We start from the raw sequence: 22834 nt of genomic DNA, 5'->3' as shown, positions 1-22834 counted from the left end.
CTACTATAGTATCTGTACTCAGAGATTTATCACTGTGTTACCTGTGGTGTTACATAGGACTGCAGGTAATATCAATAACATTATCTGTACTTGTACTGCCCCAGATCTGGCAGGACAGTCACAGTGTTCGGTGGCTACTTGGCTTTCAAACTATTTTTTAATGGAAGGTGGGCGCCATTAAAATTTTTGCCTCAGGCAGCAGATGAGCTAGAATCGGCCCTGTATTTAATTGTAGATGGTATCAACTCTAAATACATACTGAATGTTTTTCTTTATACACTGGCATGACTGCATTAGCCGAAATGTTGCATATAAGAACACACAACATTTCATTGGATGATATTTACCTCTAAATAAAGTTGTAATCTTGATTTAATCCAATTTTATTATAGATAGATAAATAGATAGTAATGCTGAGTTTATATATTCAGGTATTTGTATGCAGTTTTGGATGCCAAAGCCAGGAGGGATCATAAACAGGGGATACATACACTGCCTGTCCAAAAAAAAAGTCACCACCTGGATTTAACTAAGCAAATAGTTATGAGCCTCCTTTTGGATAATTACTGCATGGGCGATTATCTTTTAGTTGGCAACAAGTTATTTAACCCCATCTGGTGCAATGAGTTGCTTCTCATTTCTTAAACAACCATGTCGAAAGACACATCTCGTGGTCCTGGAAAATATGTTAGTCTGTTTGAGAAGGGTCAAATCAAGCAGAGAAAACATCTAAGGAGATTGCAGAAACTACAAAAATTGGTCACTTAAAAGTTTGGTGAAATCAAATCGAAGAAAAACAACAGTAGAACTTATGGCTATGTTTAATAGTGAAAGAAAGAGCATTTCCACACGCACAATGCGAAGGGAACTCAAGGGATTGGGACTGAACAGCTGTGTAGCAGTAAGAAAACCACTAATCAGTGAGGCAAACCAGAAAAAAAAGGCTTCAATTTGCTAGGGAGCATAAAGATTGGACTCTGGAGCAATGGAAGAAGGTCATGTCGTCTGATGAGTCCAGATTTACCCTGTTCCAGAGTAATGGGCGCATCAGGGTAAGAAGAGAGGCAGATGAAGTGATGCACCCATCATGCCTAGTGCCTACTGTACAAGCCTGTGGGGGCAGTGCTATGATCTGGGGTTGCTGCAGTTGGTCAGGTCTAGGTTCAGCAACAGTATGTGCTCCAAGAATGAGGTCAGCTGACTACCTGAACATATTGAATGACCAGGTTATTCCATCAATGGATTTGTTCTTTCCTGATGGCACGGGCATATTCCAAGATGACAATGCCAGGATTCATCGGGCTCAAATTGTGAAAGAGTGGTTCAGGGAGCACGAGACATCATTTTCACACATGGATTGGCCACCACAGTGTCCAGACCTTAACCCCATTGAGAATCTTTTCGATGTGCTGGAGAAGGCTTTGCGCAGCAGTCAGACTCTACCATCATCAATGCAAGATCTTGGTGAAAAATGAATGCAACACTGGATGGAAATAAATCTTGTGACATTGCAGAAGCTTATCGAAACAATGCCACAGCGAATGTGGATGGGCAGTGTATAAAGAAAGGCTGAGTCTTAATTCTCTTTTTGAATGATCCCCTGGCTTTGGCTTCAAAAATTGCATTAAAAAAAATGAATGTGTAAACCCAGACTCATGTTTTCCTAATGGCTGCTGTAATTCTTTATTCCAACTATCCATGAATCAATAAGGTGAGTCATCTACAGCTAACCATAGTTTGCTCTTTGATAAAATACCCTGTGTAATATCACATACTGTAGTGCTGTGGTGAAATTTATGTTATGGTTTTATTTTTAGTTGTTCCTTTGAGCCATTTTCAAGTTCTCCATGACTTCCTCAAGCCCAATTGTAAGTTAGTTGTAACATAACAGGGCTTATATGTCTGCCAGCGGCCTATGCACACCCTATAGCATATGAACTTTGACAATCCATCAAGGCCTTTATGCTTCAAAAAGTCACACATTTTTTTGAGCAAGCATCATTTGCACAAAAATTTTGGGACTTTTTGGACTCATGGCAAGCAGCATACAACAAATAAGCAAACCCAGGGCAAATCATGTTTTAAGTTGCATAGGTGTTATAAACCAAGACAAATCATAAAAGTAAACCATAATAGAAAATCAGACTTACCTCCTTGTAGCCTGGATTTCTCATGTTGTTTGTATACTCCAAACATAGTTGACATGAAAATATCAGATAGAAGAGACAGTTTGTCCATAACATCTTCGGTTGCCCAGTCTGGCATAGTATAATTGTGAATTTGCTGTAATAAATGGACATCAATTTAGGTGCAGTTTATTTTAGATTCAATTCGCAGCCATATATCCTCTTCATTTTTGTGAAAGTGCCATATTGTTTCCAAGTAGTACTACCGTAAAATGTCTGCATGTAGTAATAGTGTCATAGCATTGTTCAACTAACAGTGCTAGACAATGCTCGAATAACACCACTACTGCTTACATAGTAGGTAAATAAAGTATCATTTAGAAAGGATCTGCTAAATTTCAGAAACAGTGACAAATCTGTCCATAGGCAGAGTCTGGTATTGTAGTTCAGCCCTATTCACTTTGAAGCTGTGGAGCTGTTTCTGAAAAAAAGAATGCAGATCCTTTTCACTAATTCTAGACAACCCCTTTAAGTTTAAAGAGGAACAGTCACCACTCCTGACATGTCTGTTTTAATAGCTACATGCATTCCCCATGTAATAACAATTCTGGAGCATCTATTCTTATGGCTCTATGTTGTGCCATGCCTTTATTCTTTGTACTAGAAGTTATGAATGAATTGCTATTCGCCTTTAGTAAGGGTACAGAGGAGTGGCAACCAGTTGGGGGGGTGCACTGAACACAGCCCCAACTGGGCAGCAATACAGGCACAGGCCGCACACGTTTGTGTGCATGAGGTCTTACCCTGCTAAAAAATGGAAGCCCTGCCATGAGAGGCAACACATATGGCTGCAGGATGTCCTGCATTTATAGATAAGCTATTAGTTTCCCTGATATCAATACTAGGGGCTCCTCAGATCATCACACTAGCAGATGATGGACAACAAAACTGTGAGAGCTGCTTGTGCTTGTTGACAGATCAAACTGTCTTCCCTACTGGTAGTCTGTCTGGGATGTCCGGAGCCTGTTTGCCATGATCTTGTTGCGATCTCTTATCTATCCCATATGTATTTATCTCTCTCAAATCTATTTGTCTTTTGATCTATCTCATATCTATTTGTCTCATCATATCTATGTCTATCGATCTGTCTCATCTATGTCTATCGATCTGTCTCATCTATGTCTATCTCATAACTATATGTCTATTGATCTATTGTATATCTATCTCTCTATTTATCCATCTATCTACTTTATCTATCTACCTCAGTAAAAGGCAAAACTAATAAGTGAGAGATTGTTATGAGCTGATTTTAGCACTAAAATAGTGGTATGCCCATAACTCAGATGATCTAGGCTTGGTGGAAAAGCTATGCCTGGTCCAACACCTACCTATCTTCAAATGACTAAACTAATAATATAATGCTATATAAAATCTCGTTACATGGTTGGTTGGACTCCCGAGGTAATGGGTACTGTACAGTGTTCATTTTAGGACATGGTCAGATATCATAGTCAAGTGTGAGAATAATGCTATCTCTGACACCTGACCCTGACACCTGACTCTTATATCTGACTTTGACTCGGATGTCTGAATTTCTTCCAGGTCAGGGTCAAAGTCAGAATGAGTTATAGATTTACTGTTTATTTGTATGCTAAATCAGACTCAGGTGTCAGACATAATATTTTGCCTCACACTGAAATGATTCTGATAATTGACTATGATATCTGACCATGTCCTAAGTTACCAACTCTTTGACACATATATACTTTTGTCATGGTTTACTTTGATAAATACATAAATAAATAATATTTTATAGATAAAGTTTGACAGTTTAAAAGCATACAAAATATGGGAATAGAACAGCATGTACAGCTAATGTAAAACGCAATTCTATTTACCTTACAGAGCAAAGCATCATATGTTATCCACAAGTTATAAAGGTAATTCAGCTCCTCGTATGAGAAGCCAGTGCCATTTTGTAAACTGTATATAAAGTCCTGTAAGAAAAGAAAATTCAGCATGACATCCTGACAAAATTGTCCAATATGTACTAGGCATTAAACTAAAACATTATCTTAAAGGGAACCTGATTTTGTGTATAGAGCCGAGGACATGGGCTGCTAGATGGCCGCTAGCACATCCGCAATACCCAGTCCCCATAGCTCTGTGTGCTTTTGTTGTGTCAACAAAACTATCTGATACATATGCAAATTAACCTGAGATGAGTCCTGTATGTTAAATGAGTCAGGGACAGGACTCATCTCAGGTTAATTTGCATATGTATCAAATCGTTTTTTTTACACAATAAAAGCACACAGAGCTATGGGGACTGGATATTGCGGATGTGCTAGCGGCGATCTAGCAGCCCATGTCCTCAGCTCTATACACAAAATCCAGGTGACAGGTTCCCTTTAAACTAAAACATTATCTAAGACACCTATACACATTAGGCTTCTGTCTGCCAAACCCAACCATTTCGGCAGGGCCAGCTCACAATCTAATGTGTATTGGGGACTCCCAACTCTCCTCTGGCGGGTGATGTCGAGGGAGAGAAGGAGTGGACGTATTGCCGAATCCCTTTGTTCTCTCAGGATATAACCCAGTGCCAGAGGTGTCTGACAGCAACTCTTCTCTCTTTATTGATAACACATATATGCTTGGCTGAACGTACGCAGCATATATGTGTACTGGGGAGAGATACAGTGGCCGAACAAGCTATTGAAAATGATTGGCACCATACATATGTCCTATTGTCATCACTGAAGAATTAAAAACATAATTTGCATGGTAAAGGAAGATAAACTTAGGTATAGGGGATAACAGGGCCTGATTACAAGGTGTGCACCTGGGGCCACCATTACCACTCCGCACTATCTAGGTTGATTCTTTTGATGTGGCTCTCAACATTATGTTTAAATCAGGAGAACCAGTTGTCAAGCAGGAGTAAGGGAGGATTCAGCTCCCTGCCCTGATATTCACCTCGTAAGTTGCAGGATAATTTTAGCTTGTGGAATACCAGGCATCATCTTTCTACTCAGACCAGGCACTCAGGCCTAGAAGTTACTATTTACATGTACTGTATATGAGTAGTGTATACACTGCTTACCTGTTGGAGACCCACCTCTCAGGAAAATGGAGTTCCATGGCTGAGATGTCTTATAGACTTCAGTGTAAAAGACTATGGGCAGTTGTGACCACCTCCATTATATGTGGTTGTGATAGGGTGTCAGGTGAGGTTCTCAGAAGGGAGATATATGTAAGGCATTATGCGTTAAGGGGTTAAAGAGCATCTGTCAACATAATCAATCCTATTAAACCAGACATATTGCATGTTAGGGTTGATCTTGCTGAGTAAAATGATACCCTTCTTTTCAACAGCTGCAATGATATATGACTATTTATGCAAATTACATATTTAGAACACCAAGATGCTGGCCATAGTGCTTAGAGTACTGCAAGTGCAACTCCCCTGTACTCTGCTCACTACCCCTCCGCTCTGATTTACAGAGCTAGACCTTTTGTCTAGCTGTGTGTTCTCACACCTGTGCTGAGTCGGCCCACTGACTTGGCCCTTGCTGCTTTTCAAGCTCATCAGACCCATTAGGCAAGCACTGAGCCACTGAACTGACTCTGCGTTTGCACAGTGGATCTGCTGTTGATTCTCAAGCTCAGGTATAATATCCACCGCACAAGCTCTGCAGCTTTTGAGCCTAGATACAAAAGAAGGGGAAATTTTTACTCAGAATGATCAACCCTATCAGAAAATATGCCTAGTTTAACAGAGTTGATCATGATGACCAGTACTCTTTTAAAAGACCCCTCAGCTCTTGTAGTCATATATTTAAGGTCCACTTCCAAAGAGGGGGTGATGTGGTAGTCCTTCTAGACCACTCCACCGCCTTTGTGCTTTCTCCCAGTTCTTGAGTTGAATTGCATCTGTGTCCCTAAGGCCTCTTTCACACGTGCGTGACGGATTAGGTCCGGATGCGTTCAGGGTGTGTTCAGTGAAACTCGCACCATTTTGCAAGCAAGCTCTGTCAGTTTTGTCTGCAATTGCGTTCAGTTGTTCATTTTTTTTTACGCGCGGGTGCAATGCATTTTGATGCATTTTTCAAGCGCATGTTAAAAACTGAAGGTTTACAAACAAAATCTCCTAGCAACCATCAGTGAAAAACGCATTGCATCCGCACTTGCTTCCGGATGCAATGCGTTTTTCACTGAAGCCCCATTCACTTCTATGAGGCCAAAGTTTACTGACCAAACACAGCATGTTTTTTCCAGTATTGTTTTCTCTGCTTTCTGTTTCTTCTGCAGTAATCACACTCTATACACTTCTCCTCGTTGCGTTAGTCGATTGTTGAGTAGATGCAGAGAACAGGGGAAGGAAAGTGCTGACATGAAAAACTGATATTTTTGGGAAAAACTATGCAGTGTTTGGGGTATTGAATTTAGATAGAAAAAATATATTTTGGGACCAGGGCGCTCCTTTAAGGAAGTGCATACAATTGAATATAACAGTGCCAGTGCTACTAGAAGCAGAGAGGCCTAAGTAAGCTCTTTACACCTATGCTCAGCACCTTATATCAGATGCAAGTGACAAGATGACATAATCTCATTGCCTGCATCATTCTGTGGCAGCCAGACACAAACATCAGGATGACAACTTGTGAACATTGGGAAGTAAGAATTATGATCAGGGGTGGCATTTGTACATCAGGAACACAGTGGGGCATTTGTTTCTTTACAATCAGATGGCATATAGGGGGCACAGGGGTGGCATTTTTATTCAGGCTCACAGTGTGTACAGCAATTTTAATCTGGGGGTATGGTGTGTGACATAGTGTGTATGGAGCTGCATTATTCAGGGAGCTTAGTGTATGGAGCTACAGGGGGCACAGTGTGAGGATCTATTATATTCCTACCATTAGATTAGGTGTTTTTATATTCTACTCTTACAGTATTTCTTCTTTTGTTGATTGTCTTATAAAGATGCTATATTTATGTTAGCGGGTGGCAGTGGGGTAAGACAAAATAAGTAAAAATGTTGTGGTGTGGGTTGTTCCACCATTTTTCCACACCTTAGGTTATAATCCTGGATCTGACCCTACTTCCAAGTAGAGAAACATATGTAATGGTCAAATGTATAATTTTCTATTTTGCTCAGTTCATAGAATATACCCGACTAGAGCTGCACTTTAGGTAGTAGATAGAACATCTTTTAGTGATGTTTCATTAAGAGAAGATATTATTTAACTTACCTTATACGGGTCTACAAGATCATGATACTCTTGTGATGCATATGTCTCGATCTGCAGTTTATTGTACAGAGGACAGTTTTGTAATGGCATGGAAATCAGCTGAAATATAACAAAAGCATGGAAATTATATCTATCTGCTTAATCCTAAATCCATTAGCATTTGTTTTCAGATGTCTGAATAACTTATGGAGGTGGATAGAAAAAGTATCCTGAAAAGTCCTTTTAGTCTTTAAAGGAGTTGTCTCATCATAGAAAATGGGGGCATATCGCTAGGATATCCCCTCATTGTCTTATAGGTGCGGGTCCCACCTCTGGGACCCACACATATATAGAGAACAGAGCCCCGCAAGGTGGTGTTTGGAAGACTCCGGTTTGGCCACCACCAAGCCAGCTCCCCACAGAAGTGAATGGAAGCGTATGCCGCATGCGCGGCCCCCGCTCCCATTTATCTCTATGGTGCCAACGGAAATAGCCGAGCCAGCGCTCGGCTATTTTCGCTGGCCTCATAGAAAATAAATGGAGGGCGGCTGCGCATGTGGGGGCGGCTCTGTTCTCGATATAGGATATCCTAGCGATATGCGCCTATTGTCCATGATGAGACAACCCCTTTAAGACAAGCAGCTATAACTGTGCAAGGAGTAGTTGACATTCCAAACTTTTTATAGACCCTTAATTGCATATACATCCTTATTGTGATGCAACTAAATTTCAGTGTTTAGTATTCAATATTCCATATCCAATATTGCAGATTTATATGCAATTCAAGATACACAAAAAAAATCCTTTAGAATATATAGGTGATATGATGGATTCACTCGTCATATATTTGTTGTGAAACTTATATATATTTGTTGCAAAGAGTTTTCTTTATTTTCATGACTATGAAAATTGTAGATTCACACTGAAGGTATCAAAACTATAAATTAACACATGTGGAATTATATACATAACAAACAAGTGTGAAACAACTGAAAATATGTCATATTTTAGGTTCTTCAAAGTAGCCACCTTTTGCTTTGATTACTGCTTTGCACACTCTTGGCATTCTCTTGATGAGCTTCAAGAGGTAGTCCCCTGAAATGGTCTTCCAACAGTCTTGAAGGAGTTCCCAGAGATGCTTAGCACTTGTTGTCCCTTTTGCCTTCACTCTGCGGTCTAGCTCACCTCAAACCATCTCGATTGGGTTCAGGTCCGGTGACTGTGGAGGCCAGGTCATCTGGCGCAGCACCCCATCACTCTCCTTCATGGTCAAATAGCCCTTACTTTCAAAGTTTTCCCAATTTTTCGGCTGACTGACTGACTTTCATTTCTTAAAGTAATGATGGCCACTCATTTTTCTTTACTTAGCTGCTTTTTTCTTGCCATAATACAAATTCTAACAGTCTATTCAGTAGGACTATCAGCTGTGTATCCACTTGACTTCTCCTCAACGCAACTGATGGTCCCAACCCCATTTATAAGGCAAGAAATCCCACTTATTAAACCTGACAGGGCACACCTGTGAAGTGAAAACCATTTCAGGGGACTACCTCTTGAAGCTCATCAAGAGAATGCCAAGAGTGTGCAAAGCAGTAATCAAAGCAAAATGTGGCTACTTTGAAGAACCTAGAATATTACATATTTTCAGTTGTTTCACACTTGTTTGTTATGTATATAATTCCACATGTGTTAATTTATAGTTTTGATACCTTCAGTGTGAATTTACAATTTTCATAGTCATGAAAATAAAGAAAACTCTTTGAATGAGAAGGTGTGTCCAAACTTTTGGTCTGTACTGTATATTATACATTATTTTCTTAATTGAGAAAATCAGCAATGTAATATTTGCGTATTGCGCATGCGCAAAACGTACGTGTCCTAGTTTAGCAACTGTTCTCAAACTACCCAAAGTTTGATGAGATTAGAAAACATGGTTTGCAGCAATTTTCGCGACAGTGAGGAAGAACTCCTGATCACTGTAAGGCTTGTGGAGGTTAGCTTTACAAATGGCAGGCAGTCAGCAGGATCGGAAGCAACGTAAGGGTTTTATTGGAAAAAAAACACAACAAAAATTGTTCCAACAGGATGGCTTGGCTTCAGCCCATCAAAGTTCAGTCACATAAAGCACTGATCTTCATCCATCATGTGTCATATAACAGTTCCATTTTTAAACAGGCAGAAATACAGGAGTCACCTTTTGTGCAGTCTAGTCTTTTCCCTTCTCTGGAACACTGTGCAGAGGAAATGCTCCCAAGTCCTCTGCAGACCAACCACACACACAGTGACAGTGTGTCTTTTAAATTAGCTTCCAGCTGGGTAAGGTGGTAACACAAGAGAAGGAGTATGGGAGTGACCTTCCCACCCAAACTCTTCAGTCACTCCTAAATCAGGAGTGACACAAACTCAGCGATCTAACATCACTGGTTGCCATTTACCTCTGGGATTTACATCACTGAGAGCAGCAGCCTCAGTGACACATACTTTCATCAATAATCTCACCCCTTGGATGCTTACAGGCGACTTTCACACTAGCGTTTAGTGCGGATCCTTCATGCATCTGCACAGACGGATCCGTTCAGATAATACAACCGTCTGCATCCATTCAGAACGGATCTGTAACACCCCAGAGTTGTGTTACGAAACTCTTTTACCCCGCTACAATCTGTTAAGAGCATTCACATTGTCATCTTGTGTAATTTCAAGTAATTTCCTCACAAATGTGCATTGCAAAGCCTTGTAAATATACAGCCAGGTCCATAAATATTGGGACATCGACACAATTCTAAATTTTTTAACTCTATACACCACCACAATGTATTTGAAATGAAACAAACAAGATGTGCTTTAACTGCAGACTGTCAGCTTTAATTTGAGGGTATTTACATCCTAATCAGGTGAACGGTGTAGGAATTACAACAGTTTGCATATGTGCCTCCCACTTGTTAAGGGACCAAAAGTAATGGGACACATGGCTTCTCAGCTGTTCCATGGCCAGGTGTGTGTTATTCCCTCATTATCCCAATTACAATGAGCAGATAAAAGGTCCAGAGTTAATTTCAAGTCTGCTATTTGCATTTGGAATCTGTTGCTGTCAACTCTCAAGATGAGATCCAAAGAGCTGTCACTATCAGTGAAGCAAGCCATCATTAGGCTAAAAAAACAAAACAAACCCATCAGAGAGATAGCAAAAACATTAGGCGTGGCCAAAACAACTGTTTGGAACAATCTTAAAAAGAAGGAACGCACCGGTGAGTTCAGCAACACCAAAAGACCCGGAAGACCACGGAAAACAACTGTGGTGGATGACCAAAGAATTCGTTCCCTGGTGAAGAAAACACCCTTCACAACAGTTGGCCAGATCAAGAACACTCTCCAGGAGGTAGGTGTATGTGTGTCAAAGTCAACAATCAAGAGAAGACTTCACCAGAGTGAATACACAGGGTTCACCACAAGATGTAAAGCATTGGTGAGCCTCAAAAACAGGAAGGCCAGATTAGAGTTTGCCAAATGACATCTAATAAAGCCTTCACAATTCTGGAACAACATCCTATGACAGATGAGACCAAGATCAACTTGTACCAGAGTGATAGGAAGAGAAGAGTATGGAGAAGGAAAGGAACTGCTCATGATCCTAAGCATACCACCTCATCAGTGAAGCATGGTGGTGGTAGTGTCATGGCGTGGGCATGTATGGCTGCCAATGGAACTGGTTCTCTTGTATTTATTGATGATGTGACTGCTGACAAAAGTAGCAGGATGAATTCTGAAGTGTTTCGGGCAATATTATCTGCTCATATTCAGCCAAATACTTCAGAACTCATTGGATGGCGCTTCACAGTGCAGATGGACAATGACCCAAAGCATACTGCAAAAGCAACCAAAGAGTTTTTTAAAAGAAAGAAGTGGAATGGTATGCAATGGCCGAATCAATCACCTGACCTGAATCCGATTGAGCATGTATTTCACCTGCTGAAGACAAAACTGAAAGGAAAATGCCCCAAGAACAAGCAGGAACTGAAGACAGTTGCAGTAGAGGCCTGGCAGAGCATCACCAGGGATGAAACCCAGCGTCTGGTGATGTCTATGAGTTCCAGACTTCAGGCTGTAATTGACTGCAAAGGATTTGCAACCAAGTATTAAAAAGTGAAAGTTTGATTTATGATTATTATTCTGTGACGTTACCTTTGGTCCCTTAACAAGTGGGAGGCTCATATGCAAACTGTTGTAATTTCTACACCGTTCACCTGATTTGGATGTAAATACACTCAAATTAAAGCTGACAGTCTGTAGTTAAAGCACATCGTGGTGGTGTATAGAGCCAAAAATGTTAGAATTGTGTCGATGCCCCAATATTTATGGACCTGACTGTTTATTGCTGTAATTTCCATGTTTACCAGCAGGTGGCAGCAATATGTTCAGAAAGGACTTAGAGACAGTTTAGTGTTTCTGAACTGGAATAGTTCATTCCAGTTCAGCTCCCCCTTCTGTGAGCAGAAATGGGCTGTGCCCACATCCTGCCTCATGGGTAGGGAAGGAAGTTAGGTGAGTGTGCCAGCCACCCCGGCTAGGGGAAGGCTGTGCGTGTAGGAGCTCCTAGATATAGGGATCCAAAGCCAGGATCTTGTCTAGGCTGAGACAATTGATCATCATCCCCAGCCTGAGCCTTGCAGTCTCACCTGGAAGAAAGCAAGCAACCACCTCCAGTTACAGGAAGAAGCATACCCTGAGACAATATCTGTGAGTACCGTCCAGGGGACCTACTTAAAGGAATGACAGAATGGAATGCCCTTAGACTTTAACAGGAAAGTGGCATACCCATAGAGAATAATGGACCAGAGTGGAATGCCCATAGAGAATAATGGATATTTAATATTCGAATTAGAGACAAAACCATTTGACATATCTAATAATTATTTAGCAGGCTTAAGTTCAGTGGGATTTTTTAATGTTCAGATTAAGTGGAATTATCACTGTTTTCTGCAGAATGATGAGGGTGAATGACACAAAGGAATGCCCATAGTAAACTATGAGCTCATTTGCAGGTAAATCTGTGTTATGTAGGACATTAACCTATTCCCTGGGTAGAGTAGCATATTGTAAAATGAAAATTACCTTGGATTATAACCGTTTTCTATAGAATGCAAAGGTGATGGAATGCCTATAGACTATAATGGGAAGTAAAACGTGACTTGGTGCCTGTACCATTCAACATATCAAATAAGCTGTAACAGGCTTACTCTTCAAGTTCAGTGGGATTATTTAAAATTGAGATTAAGTGGGATTATCATTGGTTTCTATGATATGAGAAGGGGAATGACACAATGGAATGCCCATAGGCTATAACGGGAAGTAAAACGTGACATGGTGCCTGAATCATTCAATATATCAAATAAATATGTAGCAGGCTTACTCAAGTTCAGTGGGATTATTGATAATTGAGTTTAAGTGGAATTATCATTGGTTTCTAGGAAATGACAAGAGGAATGACACAATGGAATGCCTATAGACCAGGCATCCTCAAACTGCGGCCCTCCAGCTGTTGCAAAACTACAACTCCCAGCATGCCCGAACAGCCTACAGGTATCAGCCTACAGCAGGGCATTGTGGGAGTTGAAGTTTTACAACAGCTGGAGGGCCGCAGTTTGAGGATGCCTGCTATAGACTATAATGGGAAGTAAACTATGAGCTCCTTTGCAGGTAAATCTGTGTTATGTAGGACATTAACCTTTGCAACAAGTGTTCCCTGGGTAGAGTAGCATATTGTAAAATTAAAATTACCTTGGATTATAACTGTTTTCTAATGAAAGCAAAGGTGAGTGACATAATGGAATGCCCATAGACTATAATGGGTATTAAAACGTGACTTGGTGTCTGAACCATTTAACATATCAAGTAAATATTTGGCAGGCTTACTATTCAAATTCAGTGGGATTATTAAAATTAAGATTAAGTGGGATTATCATTGGTTTCTATGAAATGACAACTGACAAATGACAACCCTCATCATTCTGCAGAAAACAGTGATAATTCCACTTAATCTGAACTTAAAAAAATCCCACTGAACTTGGAGAGTAAGCCTGCTAAAGGCCTGGATCTCAATTACTGCTGCAAATCCCTCTATTACTACTACTAGCACCACACTCATTTTATTGCAAGTGAGCCAGGATCCAGGAGTCCAGCCGTGCCCAGGTAGGAGACACCGTTGACACCATTACCACTAAAATACAGAGACATTACACCACTCTGGCATTCCTAACCTGGTACGTGAGTGACAACACCTTAAAGGGCCCTGCGACAGTACCCTGCGCATGCTGCAATTGGCGTCACGAACAAACAATAGACTATTATACACATATCCTGACCCACTGCATAATTTGGCGTCCTTGTAACCATACCACGGTCTGGCTCATTGCAGATTCATTTGTATTATCTTTACCATAGCCAAGACGAATCGGTCTTGAACACCACTGAAAGTCAATGGAGGACGGATCAGTTTTCTATTGTGCCAGATTGTGTCATAGAAAACGGATTCGTCCCCATTGACTTACATTGTGTGTCAGAACGGATCCGTTTGACTCAGTTTCATCAGACAGACATCAAAACGCTGCAAGCACCATTTTGGTGTACACCTCCAAAGCGGAATGGAGACGGAACGGAGGCAAACTTATAGAATGTGTTGGCAGATAAGAACCATTTGGCCCATCTAGTCTGCCCAATATACTGAATACTATGAATAGCCCCTGGCCCTATCTTATATGAAGGATGGCCTTATGCCTATCCCATGCATGCTTAAACTCCTTTACTGTATTTGCAGCTACCACTTCTGCAGGAAGGCTATTCCATGCCTCCACTACTCTCTCAGTAAAGTAATACTTCCTGATATTACTTTTAAACCGTTGCCCCTCTAATTTAAAACTATGTCCTCTTGTAGCAGTTTTTCTTCTTTTAAATATTCTCTCCTCTTTTACCTTGTTGATTCCCTTTATGTATTTAAAAGTTTCTATCATATCCCCTCTGTCTTGTCTTTCTTCCAAGCTATACATGTTAAGGTCCTTTAATCTTTCCTGGTAAGTTTTATCCTGCAATCCATGTACCAGCTTAGTAGCTCTTCTCTGAACTCTCTCCAAAGTATCAATATCCTTCTGGAGATATGGTCTCCAGTACTGCGCACAATACTCCAAATGAGGTCTCACTAGTGCTCTGTACAGCGGCATGAGCACCTCCCTCTTTCTACTGGTAATGCCTCTCCCTATACACCCAAGCATTCTGCTAGCATTTCCTGCTGCTCTATGACATTGTCTGCCTACCTTTAAGTCTTCTGAAATAATGACCCCTAAATCCCTTTCCTCAGATACTGAGGTTAGGACTGTATCACTGATTTTATATTCTGCTCTTAGGTTTTTATGTCCCAGGTGCATTATCTTGCACTTATCAACATTCAATTTTTGTTGCCAGATTTTTGACCATATAGTTTTCCTAAATCCTTTTCCATTTGGTGTATCCCTCCAGGAACATCAACCCTGTTACAAATCTTTGTGTCATCACCAAAAAGACACACCTTACCATCGAGGCCTTCTGCAATTTCGCTGATAAAGATATTTAACAATATGGGTCCCAGAACAGATCCCTGAGGTACCCCACTGGTAACAAGACCATGGTCTGAATATACTCCATTGACTACAACCCTCTGTTGTCTGTCCCTCAGCCACTGACTAATCCATTCAACAATATGGGAGTCCAAGCCCAAAGACCGCAATTTATTGATAAGCCTTCTATGTGGGACAGTATAAAAAGCCTTACTAAAGTCTAGATAAGCGATGTCTACTGCACCTCCGCCATCTATTATTTTAGTCACCCAATCAAAAAACTCAATAAGATTAGTTTGACATGATCTCCCTGTTTGATTAGTTTGACATGATCTCCCTGCTGTTTTTCATCTTTCAATCTATGGGATTTTAGATGTTCCACAATCCTCTCCTTAAAGAGGACCTTTCACCGATTCTTACCCTATGAACTAACTATACAGACATGTAGAGCGGTGCCCGGGGATCTCACTGCACTTACTATTATCCCCGCACGCCGCTCCGTTCTCCTGCTATGCCCTCCGGTATCTCCGCTCACTAAGTTATAGTAGGCGGAGATACCAGTCCCTAAGTTATGGTAGGCGGAGTCTGCCCTAGCGCTGGCCAATCGCAGCGCAGAGCTCACAGCCTGGGAGGTTATTTTCTCCCAGGCTGTGAGCTCTGCAATGCGATTGGCCAGCGCTAGGGCAGACTCCGCCTACCATAACTTAGGGAACGGAGATACCGGAGGACATAGCAGGAGAACGGAGCGGCGCCCGGGGATAATAGTAAGTGCAGAGAGATCCCCGGGTGCCGCTCCACATGTATGTATACTTAGTTCATAGGGTAAGAATCGGTGAAAGGTCCTCTTTAAGTATGGTTTCCATTAATTTACCCACTATTTGATGTCAGGCTTACTGGCCTATAGTTGCCCGATTCCTTCTTACTACCTTTCTTGTGAATGGGCACAACATTTGCTAATTTCCAATCTTCTGGGACGACTCCTGTTGCCAGTGATTGGTTAAATAAATCAGTTAATGGTTTTGCTAGTTCACCGATGAGCTCTTTTAATAGCTTTGGGTGTATCCCATCAGGCCGCTGTAACTTACAGTAGATACTGCTTAGATACAGATACTGCTTAGGGTACTTTCACACTAGCGTAAGGGTACTTTCACACTACCGGCAGGACGTTTCCAACATGCTGTTCACCCTGTCGGATCCGCCCTGCCGCTATTTGGCCGTGCCGCTGGACTGCCGCTCCGTCCCCATTGACTATAATGGGGACCGGAGCGGAGCTCCGGTGCAGCATGGCGAGAGGTCGCCGGACTAAGTCTACAGTACTTTCACACTTGCAGCAGAGTGATCCGTCGAGCAGTTCTGCGGATCCGTTCTGGCAATGCATTCGTAGACGGATCCACACCCGGATCCGTCTACAAATGCTGTCAGTTGTCACACTGATCGGCGGATCCGTCTGGCAGCTCCGACGACGGAACTGCCTACCGGATCACACTAACGCTAGTGTGAAAGTACCCTAAAAAGTAGGACATGCAGTACTTTTAGTCCGGCGGCCTCTCGCCGTGCACTGCCGTGCTGCGCCGTAGCTCCACCCCCTGTCCCCATTATAGTCAATAGGGACGGAGCGGCAGTCCGGCGGCACGGTGAAATAGCGGCAGGACGGATCCGACAGGGTGAACATCCTGCCTCTAGTGTGAAACTAGCCTTAGTGTGATCCGGCAGTCAGTTCCGTCGTCGGAGCTGGCTACCGGATCCGCCGATCCGTGTGACAACTGATAGCATTTGTAGACGGATCTGGGTGCGGATCCGTCAACAAATGCATTGCAAGGACGGATCCGTCTTTCCACTTGTCATGCGGATGGGCTGATCCGTCTTGCAGTCTTTTTCACAGTTTTCACGGTCTGCGCATGTGCAGACCGGAAGGACAGATCCGTCCTTCAGTTGTTTTGCAATGCCGGTGTTCTGCCAGATTTCGTGCACATGCGCAAAACTGTACACCGCGCGTGCGCACTTAGGTGTAGGTAGATTTTCAAGCACAAAATGTTCCATCAGATCTCCGTACCCCTGAGTGCACACGCGAGCAGAAACCATAAGGAGCAGTTCATCCTTACTGCAGAGCTGAGTGCAGAATATCGAGGTCACCACATAGCAGAGCTAAGTGTGGGATATTAGCCCAATATCCAGCACTCAGCTCTGTGGTGTCCCCCAATATCTCACACTCAGCTCTGCTTACACTTACACTGTGCAGCTGCAATGTGACAGGAAGATCTTCTGCCAGTGTGAGCTAGGAGATGATCATGTTTTTTTTTTTTTTTTTATGCAAAGTGCAGAGCAGGGTGAGGGGAAGGTCAGATTGTTCACGCCCCGAAATATTCATGAGGCAGAGCTCAGGCATTGTTGTTATACGCCCCCTCAGCATGTACTTCAGCATGTAAACAAAGCAATGACAGAACCATGAAAAGGTGTAAGTATGGGTTTTTCCTTGATGAAATCAAGCCTAACCAATGTATATGTATATCCTGATGGGTTTTAAGAGGTTTTATTATTTTTTTCCATAACTCGGATAACCCTTTTAAAAGGGCCGGGCACTGTGGAGGTCACTTAAAGGGGTGGCCACTATGAAGGTCACTGTTAAATGGGTAGTCAATGTTAAAGGGGTGGGCACTGTTAAAGGGGCGGGTACTGTGAAGGTCACTGTTAAAGATGTGGTCACTGTTAAAGGGGTTGGCACTGTAGAGCTCACTGTTAAAGGGGCGGGCACTGTGGAGGTCAAGGTTAAAGGGGCGGACACTGTGGATGTCACTATTAAAGGGGCAGTCACTGTTAAAGGGGCAGGCAATGTGGAGGTCACTGTTAAAGATGTGGTCACTGTTAAAGGGGTTGGCACTGTAGAGATCACAGTTAAAGGGGTGGGCACTGTGGAGGTCAATGTTAAAGGGGAGGGCACTGTGGAGGTGAATGTTAAAGGGGCGGCCACTGTGGAGGTCACTGTTAAAGGGGTGGGCACTGTGGAGATCACTGTTAAAGGGGTGGGCACTGTAGAGTTCACTGTTATGGGGGATACTGTCGATATCTTTTTACGACACACGGAAACATGAAATGAAATAGATGAAATATACCCGTGAGAAGCTGGGTCCTTCTGCTAGTCTCTTATATATATAAAAATTAGTTTCTGTCTGTCTAGATGTCTGTCTGGACTTTCTTTATGCGCGACCAAACGACTGGACCGATCTTCACCAAATTTGGCACACAGGAAGGTTTTAGATCGGGACTCGGCTCTCTGGACTTACCGTTCCTAAGATATTCCCAAAAAATGACCTGCATTAGCCAATAGAAGCCAGCAAGCCTTTCACTTAAATCCGAATTGCCATTTACACGGTCACATGTCCCTTATTAGCCAATAGAAGCTCGCAGGTCCTACTCCAGGTTGCCATAACAACTGATCACAGGTTTTAGCAGTTCACAGGTCATTAACCCCTCAAGGACTTAGCCCTATTTCACCTTAAGGACCAGGCCATTTTTTGCAAATCTGACCAGTGTCACTTTAAGTGGTGATAACTTTAAAACGCTTTGACTTATCCAGGCCATTCTGAGGTTGTTTTTTCTTCACATATTGTACTTCATAACACTGGTAAAATGAAGTAAAAAAAAAATCATTTTTATTTATAAATAAATACCAAATTTACCAAAAAATGAAGTAAAAAATAGCAAATTTCCAAGTTTCAATTTCTCTACTTCTATAATACATAGTAATACCTACAAAAATAGTTATTACTTCAAATTCACCATATGTCTACTTCATGTTTGGATCATTTTGGGAATGATATTTTATTTTTTGGGGATGTTACAAGGCTTAGAAATTTAGAAGCAAATCTTGAAATTTTTCAGAAATTTTCAAAAACCCAATTTTTAGGGTCTGAAGGTAGTTTTTCAGGTCTGAAGTCACTTTGCGAGGCTTACATAATAGAAACCACCCAAAAATGACCCCATTCTATAAACTACACCCCTCAAGGTATTCAAAACTGATTTTACAAACTTTGTTAACCCTTTAGGTGTTCCACAAGAATTAATGGAAAATAGAGATACAATTTCAAATTTCACTATTTTGGCAGATTTTCCATTTAATTTTTTTTCCAGTTACAAAGCAAGGGTTAACAGCCAAACCAAACTCAATATTTATGGCCCTCATTCTGTAGTTTACATAAACACCCCATATGTGGTGGTAAACCGCTGTACGGGCACACGGCAGGGCGCAGAAGGAAAGGAATGCCATACGGTTTTTGGAAGGCAGGTTTTGCTGGACTGTTTTTTTGACACCATGTCCCATTTGAAGCCCCCCCTGATGCACCCCTAGAGTAGAAACTCCATAAAAGTGACCCTATCTAAGAAACTATACCCATCAAGGTATTCAAAACTGATTTTACAAATGTCGTTAACCCTTTAGGTGTTTCACAAGAATTAATGGAAAATAGAGATACAATTTCAAAATTTCACTTTTTTGGCAGATTTTCCATTTTAAGAATTTTTTTCTGGTTACAAAGCAAGGGTTAACAGCCAAACCAAACTCAATATTTATGGCCCTGATTCTGTAGTTTACAGAAACACCCCATATGTGGTCGTAAACCGCTGTACAGGCACACGGCAGGGCGCAGAAGGAAAGGAAGGCCATACGGTTTTTGGAAGGCAGATTTTGCTGGACTGTTTTTTTTGACACGATGTCCCATTTGAAGCACCCCTGATGCACCCCTAGAGTAGAAACTACAAAAAAGTGGCCCCATTTTAGAAACTACGGGATAGGGTGGCAGTATTGTTTGTACTAGTTTAGGGTACATATGATTTTTGGTTGCTCTATATTACACTTTTTGTGAGCAAGTTAACAAGAAATAGTTTTGGCACCGTTTTTATTTTTTGTTATTTACAACATTCATCTGACAGGTTAGATCATGTGATATTTTTATAGACCAGGTTTTCACGGATGCGGCGATACCTAATATGTATCCTTTTTTTTTTATTTATGTAAGTTTTACACAAAAACTGCTTTTTTCAAACAAAAAAAATGATGTTTTAGTGTCTCCATATTCTGAGCCATAGTTTTTTATTTTTTGGGCGATTGTCTCAGGTAGGGGCTCATTTTTTGCGGGATGAGGTGACGGTTAGGTTGGTACTATTTTGGTGGGCAAATGCCTTTTTGATCGCTTGCTGTTGTACATTTTGTGATGTAAGGTGACAAAAAAATAGTTTATTTAGCACAGTTTTTATTTTTTATTTTTTACGGTGTTCATCTGAGGGGTTAGGTCATGTGATATGTTTATAGAGCCGGTCGATACGAACGCGGCGATACCTAATATGTATACTTTCCCCCCCCCCCTATTTTTTACCATTTTTATTTTACTTTATTTGGGGAAAATTAAGTTTTTGTTTATTTTTACTTGAAACTTTAAATTTATTTGGGGGAAAACTTTATTTTTTCAACTTTTTTTTCACTTTTTTTTTGTCCCACTTTGGGACTTGAACATTTGGGGGTATATTCCTTTACAATGCATTCCAATACTTCTGTATTGGAATGCATTGGCTGTATGAGTAATACTGTGTGTATTACTCATACAGCTTCCGGGGCCTGTGAGATCCAGGGGGCTGGATCTCACAGGCTCTTCACCGGAAGGCAGCGCAAATGCCTCAGGAAGGCATCGTGCTGCCTTCCATGCCATCGGGTCCCCCCCACAGCCCCATGGGGACCCGATGGCACCGCCGCCGCACCAGGTAAAAGCCGCAAACCGTAGGTCTGAATTGACCCCCCCCGCGCATTTAGCCGAGGTGCCTGCTCAATGATTTGAGCAGGCACCTTGTTCCGATCTCCGCCCGCCGGGCGGCGGTGATCGGAACACCACATGACGTACCGGTACGTCATGTGTCCTTAAGGACTCGGGAAACATGCCGTACTGGTACGTCATGTGTCCGCAAGCGGTTAAATATTCAGTCATATGACATATATCTGCACAACTACACTGCTACATGCATGGGGGGCAGGGGCCACTATTAAAAGGACGGGCGCTGTGGAGTTCACTGTTAAAGGGGAAGGCACTTCGGAGGTCACTGTTAAAGAGGCGGTCACTACTAAGGTCACTGCTAAGGGGGTGGTTAATGTTAAAGGGGTGGGCACTGTGGAAGTCACTGTAAAAAGGGCGGGGACTGTGGAGGTCACTGTTAAAGGGGCAGGTACTGTGGAGGTCACTGTTAAAGGGGCAGGCACTGTTAAAGGAATGGGCACTGTGGAGGTCACTGTTAAAATGGCAGGCATTTTGGAGGTCACTGTTGAAGGGGCAAACACTCTGGAGGTCACTATTAAAGGGGTGATCACTGTTAAAGGGGCAGGCACTGTCATTGTTAAAGGGGAGGGAACTGTAGAGGTCACTGATATGGGAGATACTGTTGATATCTTTTTATGACAAACTGAAACATGAAATGAAATAGATGAAATATACCCATGCGAAGATGGGTCCTTCTGCTAGTATAATGTAATGAGTCTGACACAGCAAAGCACAACACTCCTCTCTCTCTCACAACTGCAAAAAACAGCAGGAAATGGCTGCTGGGGAGGTTCTTATATAGTAAGGGGTAGGCAACTTTCCTATTGGTTGCTAGGGATGTTCCTAAGCTCTGACAAAAGCAATTATAGAGAAAAGACCAAAAGTGGTCCACATGCCTAGACTATAATAGTACATCAATACATATTGCAGCAAATAAGGGGGCCAACTATAAAGACTTATGAGTACCAGCTCCTAAATCCAGAACAAAACCTAAAATATAGAACTCACCGAGTACCAGTAAAAAATTGTATTTTATTGAATCGCATGAATATAAAAAGACAATGTCACTTTAAAAGGAAAGGTAGCAGAAAGAAACACACCATCCTGGTCGGTTACACAGACTAAATATTAATGATATATTGTAGAAGGGGGTGGTTAATGTTAAAGGGGTGGACACTGTGGAGGTCACTGTTAAAGGGATGGGCACTGTGGAAGTCACTGTTAAAAGGGCGGGCACTGTGGAGGTCACTGTTAAAGGGGTGGGCACTGTGGAGCTCACTGTTAAAGGGGCAGGTACTGTGGAGGTCACTGTTAAAGGGGCAGGCACCAGAGAGGTCACTGTTAAAGGGGCAGGCACTGTGGAGGTCACTGTTAAAAGGGTGGGCATTTTGCAGGTCACTGTTAAAGGGGCGAACACTCTGGAGGTCACTATTAAAGTGGTGATCACTGTTAAAGGGGTGGGCACTATGGAGGTCACTATTAAGGGGCAGGCATTGTGGAAGTCACTGTTAAAGGGGTGGGCACTGTGGAATTCACTGTTAAAGGGGCGGGCACTGTGAAGGTCACTGTTAAAGGGGCGGCCACTATGAAGGTCACTGTTAAAGGGGTGGTCAATGTTAAAGGGGCGGCCACAGTGGAGGTCATTGTTAAGGAGGCGGGCTCTGTGGAGGTCTCTTTTAAAGGGGTGGGCACTTTGAAATTCACTGTTAAAGGGGCGGGCACTGTGAAGGTCACTGTTAAAGGGGTGGCCACTATGAAGGTCACTGTTAACCACCTCCGGACCGCTGTACGCAGATTCGCGTTCCGGAGGTGGCAGCCCTGCGCTCAGCGACGCATATACTCGTCATCTCGCGTGAGCCGGGATTTCCTGTGAACGCGCGCACACAGGCGCGCGCGCTCACAGGAACGGAAGGTAAGAGAGTTGATCTCCAGCCTTCCAGCGGCGATCGTTCGCTGGCAGGCTGGAGATGTGTTTTTTTTAACCCCTAACAGGTATATTAGACGCTGTTTTGATAACAGCGTCTAATATACCTGCTACCTGGTCCTCTGGTGGTCCCCTTTGTTTGGATCGACCACCAGAGGACACA

General features: G+C 42.3%; 1 protein-coding gene across 1 annotated transcript in view; it reads right to left on the bottom strand.

Moving 5' to 3' along the window:
* The window catches only part of ACP3 (acid phosphatase 3), a 94954-nt gene that overhangs the window by 31711 nt on the left and 40409 nt on the right, over nt 1–22834 (bottom strand). Inside the window, exons 6-8 of the mRNA XM_040432944.1 lie at nt 7385–7483; nt 4025–4123; nt 2151–2283 (exon numbers count right to left, since the gene is read on the bottom strand). Of these exons, the coding sequence (XP_040288878.1) occupies nt 2151–2283; nt 4025–4123; nt 7385–7483 (331 nt within the window). The remainder of the gene's footprint in view (nt 1–2150; nt 2284–4024; nt 4124–7384; nt 7484–22834) is intronic.

The sequence above is a fragment of the Bufo bufo genome, chromosome 5 (assembly GCF_905171765.1).
Source record: "Bufo bufo chromosome 5, aBufBuf1.1, whole genome shotgun sequence".
In the NCBI taxonomy this organism is placed as follows: domain Eukaryota; kingdom Metazoa; phylum Chordata; class Amphibia; order Anura; family Bufonidae; genus Bufo; species Bufo bufo.
This window is presented reverse-complemented; position numbering and strand designations above follow the sequence as displayed.